This window comes from Hippocampus comes, unplaced genomic scaffold (assembly GCF_001891065.2).
Source record: "Hippocampus comes isolate QL1 unplaced genomic scaffold, H_comes_QL1_v1.1 scaffold63, whole genome shotgun sequence".
NCBI classification, from domain to species: domain Eukaryota; kingdom Metazoa; phylum Chordata; class Actinopteri; order Syngnathiformes; family Syngnathidae; genus Hippocampus; species Hippocampus comes.
The window spans coordinates 1-2,679 of NW_017805987.1; the positions used below are offsets into that span (position 1 = coordinate 1).

Here is a 2,679-nt window from a genome sequence, read left to right on the forward strand (position 1 = left end):
TAGTATAGTCAGGCGTTTTTGGCACGAAAAAAATGGCATCGTAAAGTAGGGCGTTTTTAGCTGAAAAAAACGGCATCGTAAAGTAAGGAATTTTTCGTAAAGTTAAAACAACCATGTATAATAAGGTGTTTTTTTCGGCATTACATCGACCATGTTTTGTTAGGCGTTTTTTTGCAGCATATAAAAAAAAAAAATCAATTAAAAAAAGCCCAACTCTCCATGGTCCTCAAAAAAAAAAACCACACACAATACGTCCAAGTATTCAGGGTCATAAAAAAAAAAATGACCCTGAATAATCATGCTGTTGTGAATGCGCTATATAAATCAGGATGTATTTTATTTAAAAATTATTACCATGGAGGTTCAACTTTTTTCAAGATTACTCCTTGTCAAAATGTCTTCCTAATACCATGCGTGTCATATTAAAACAGTCATACTATACATCTCAAAAATGAGGCTGTCGTGTGCAGAACAGTTATAATCCTCCACACATAAATTTCAGATTGCAACACCAAACATGTTGGAGATGAAGTACGACCGCAAATGATCATAATACATCTGTCTGATTTTATTAATAATTGTCACATATCAATGTCGGCCAGACAATTTTCACAGAAGGGCTTTTGTATGATCATTGAAATATGACATTCGCATTCGCTCTCTACTTGCAGTTTACCTCTGCGCTTCTGGGTGAACATCCTCAAGAACCCCCAGTTTGTCTTCGACATGGACAAAAGTCCCCACATGGACGGATGCTTGTCTGTCACCGCTCAGGCCTTCATGGACTCCTTCTCCCTCAGCGACACGCAGCTCGGCAAGGTAAGCCGCCGGCCGGCAACGCCGACCGCCCGCTTCCTTGGCGAGCGCGTTGAACGTTTCTGTCTCGCAGCACGCGCCCACCAACAAGCTGCTCTACGCCAAAGACATTCCCAAGTTCAAGCAGGAGGTGAAGGCCTACTACCGGCAGATCCGAGAGCAGCCGCCCATCACCCGCGACGAGTTTCACAACTTCTTGCGGGAGGAGTCAAAGGTGACCTTGAACAAAAGAAACAGATACAGTCAAGGCGAGAAAAGCGTTCTGACACGCCGCGTGTGTTTGCTTGCTCTCAGAAACACGAGAACGAGTTCAACGAAGGAGCGGCGCTTCGGGAGCTCTACAAGACCATCCGGAGATACTTCGCAGAGGTCAGTGCACCTTTATTTATTGCTGCCACGCTAGTTCACTCGAACTTTGACATCTGTATTGGGCGAAACAAATGTCTTCCCGTTCAGGTCACTGGCCGAGCCCCTTGTGTGTGTCTTCTTTGAAATGGTTTCTCAACATCTGGCCTAATTGCTTGTAACCTTCATAGGTGTCAAACTCAGGTCTTGCGGGGCCGCTGTCCAGCATGTTTTCCAAGTGTCCCTGTTGCAACACACCTGATCCAAATGAACAGGTTCGATGGCAGGCTTCCGCAGAGCTTGCTGATGATCTGATCATTTGAATCTGGTGTGTTGCAACAGGGAGACTTGGAAAACATGCAGGACAGCGGCCCTCCAGGACCTGAGTTTGACACCAATGGTTTAGAAGACACATTCACAGGACTCCACCAGTGAGCTGAATTGGAAAAAACGGCTTTATTTTGTCTGCCCAATGCAGAAGTCAAACTTACCACGGTTTAAAGTGGAAGTCGAGTTTTCTTCGCACGCGTACGTTCTGTTAGTATTGTGTTTGTGGGAAATGAATTCACCCCCATTTTCAGCCACCCATGGAGGCAGCATGTCTCCACCCATGTCTGCCTCCATGGGTGGCTGAAAATGGGGGTGAATTCATTTCCCACAAACACAATACTAACAGAACGTACGCGTGCGAAGAAAACTTGAAACTCGACTTCCACTTTAAACTGTGGCAATCATGTACGGTAGTGAATGGTAGCGTGGCAGCAATAAACGTGTGTTAAGAGCAGGTAGACACAACACACTAATGTTGTCCCTACCACCCACAGGTCACTGCCAAGCTGGAGGAGGACGGCGCCCCAGCTGAGGTGAGGGAGCAACTGCAACGGGTGAGCGAGACGTTTGAGGGACGCAGGAGCTGCGCCTGGATGTCAAGCAACTAACGAGCCGCTGTCAAAAAATGTTGCAACAAATAAAACTGTACTACCATCAAGTGTATCTGTTGGAAAGCGTTTTTAATTCCCCCCCTCCCCACAAAATGTGGGTGGAGCCTACAGCTGTACACCCCTTGTTTCACATTGCAGGATGTTGATGGACTACGGGCCCATTTCCGGTTCCCCCCCTGCTGGGAGGGCCCCTCCCCGCACCGCCTGGGTCCACGGTGGGGGGCGGGGTTAGGGTCAAAGGGGCCATTTCTGGCCCCCCCAGTCGCCCAATCCCCTCCCCCCCACCGCGGGCCAAGGGGTGTCCGGGTCGAGCCCCCGGACCTCCCTTGGCCCGGAATGGGTGGAGTTGGGGACCAAGAGAGCCATTGCTGGCCCCCTCTAGGGCCCCAACTCCACCCACCCCGGGCCAAGGGGGGCCCAAGTCGAGCCGGACCCCCCCCCCCAAAGTCTTGGTACTCTTGCGGTGCATGCATGGAGCCGAGAGAAAACAAAGATGGCTTCCAATCTATGTATGCAATAAGAAACTTGGATGTTACAACTGTAAAGCAACACACTCGTATGTATCATGTCATGTTGT

General features: G+C 48.9%; 1 protein-coding gene across 1 annotated transcript; it reads left to right on the forward strand.

Moving 5' to 3' along the window:
* The first annotated feature begins 669 nt into the window (after window positions 1-669).
* LOC109528847 (plexin-C1-like) lies at window positions 670-2,152 on the forward strand. Its single transcript, XM_019891867.1, has 4 exons — window positions 670-819; window positions 890-1,030; window positions 1,111-1,185; window positions 1,986-2,152. The coding sequence occupies exons 1-4, from the start codon at window positions 727-729 to the stop codon at window positions 2,097-2,099; spliced, it is 423 nt and encodes a 140-aa protein (XP_019747426.1). The 5' UTR covers window positions 670-726; the 3' UTR covers window positions 2,100-2,152.
* The last annotated feature ends 527 nt before the right edge of the window (window positions 2,153-2,679 follow it).

Coding starts and splice junctions, on each gene's coding strand:
- LOC109528847 (XM_019891867.1), top strand. CDS start 727: ATGGACAAAAGTCCCCACATGGACGGATGCTTGTCTGTCACCGCTCAG. Junction 820..889: donor GCGACACGCAGCTCGGCAAG/GTAAGCCGCCGG, acceptor TCTGTCTCGCAG/CACGCGCCCACCAACAAGCT. Junction 1,031..1,110: donor TCTTGCGGGAGGAGTCAAAG/GTGACCTTGAAC, acceptor GCTTGCTCTCAG/AAACACGAGAACGAGTTCAA.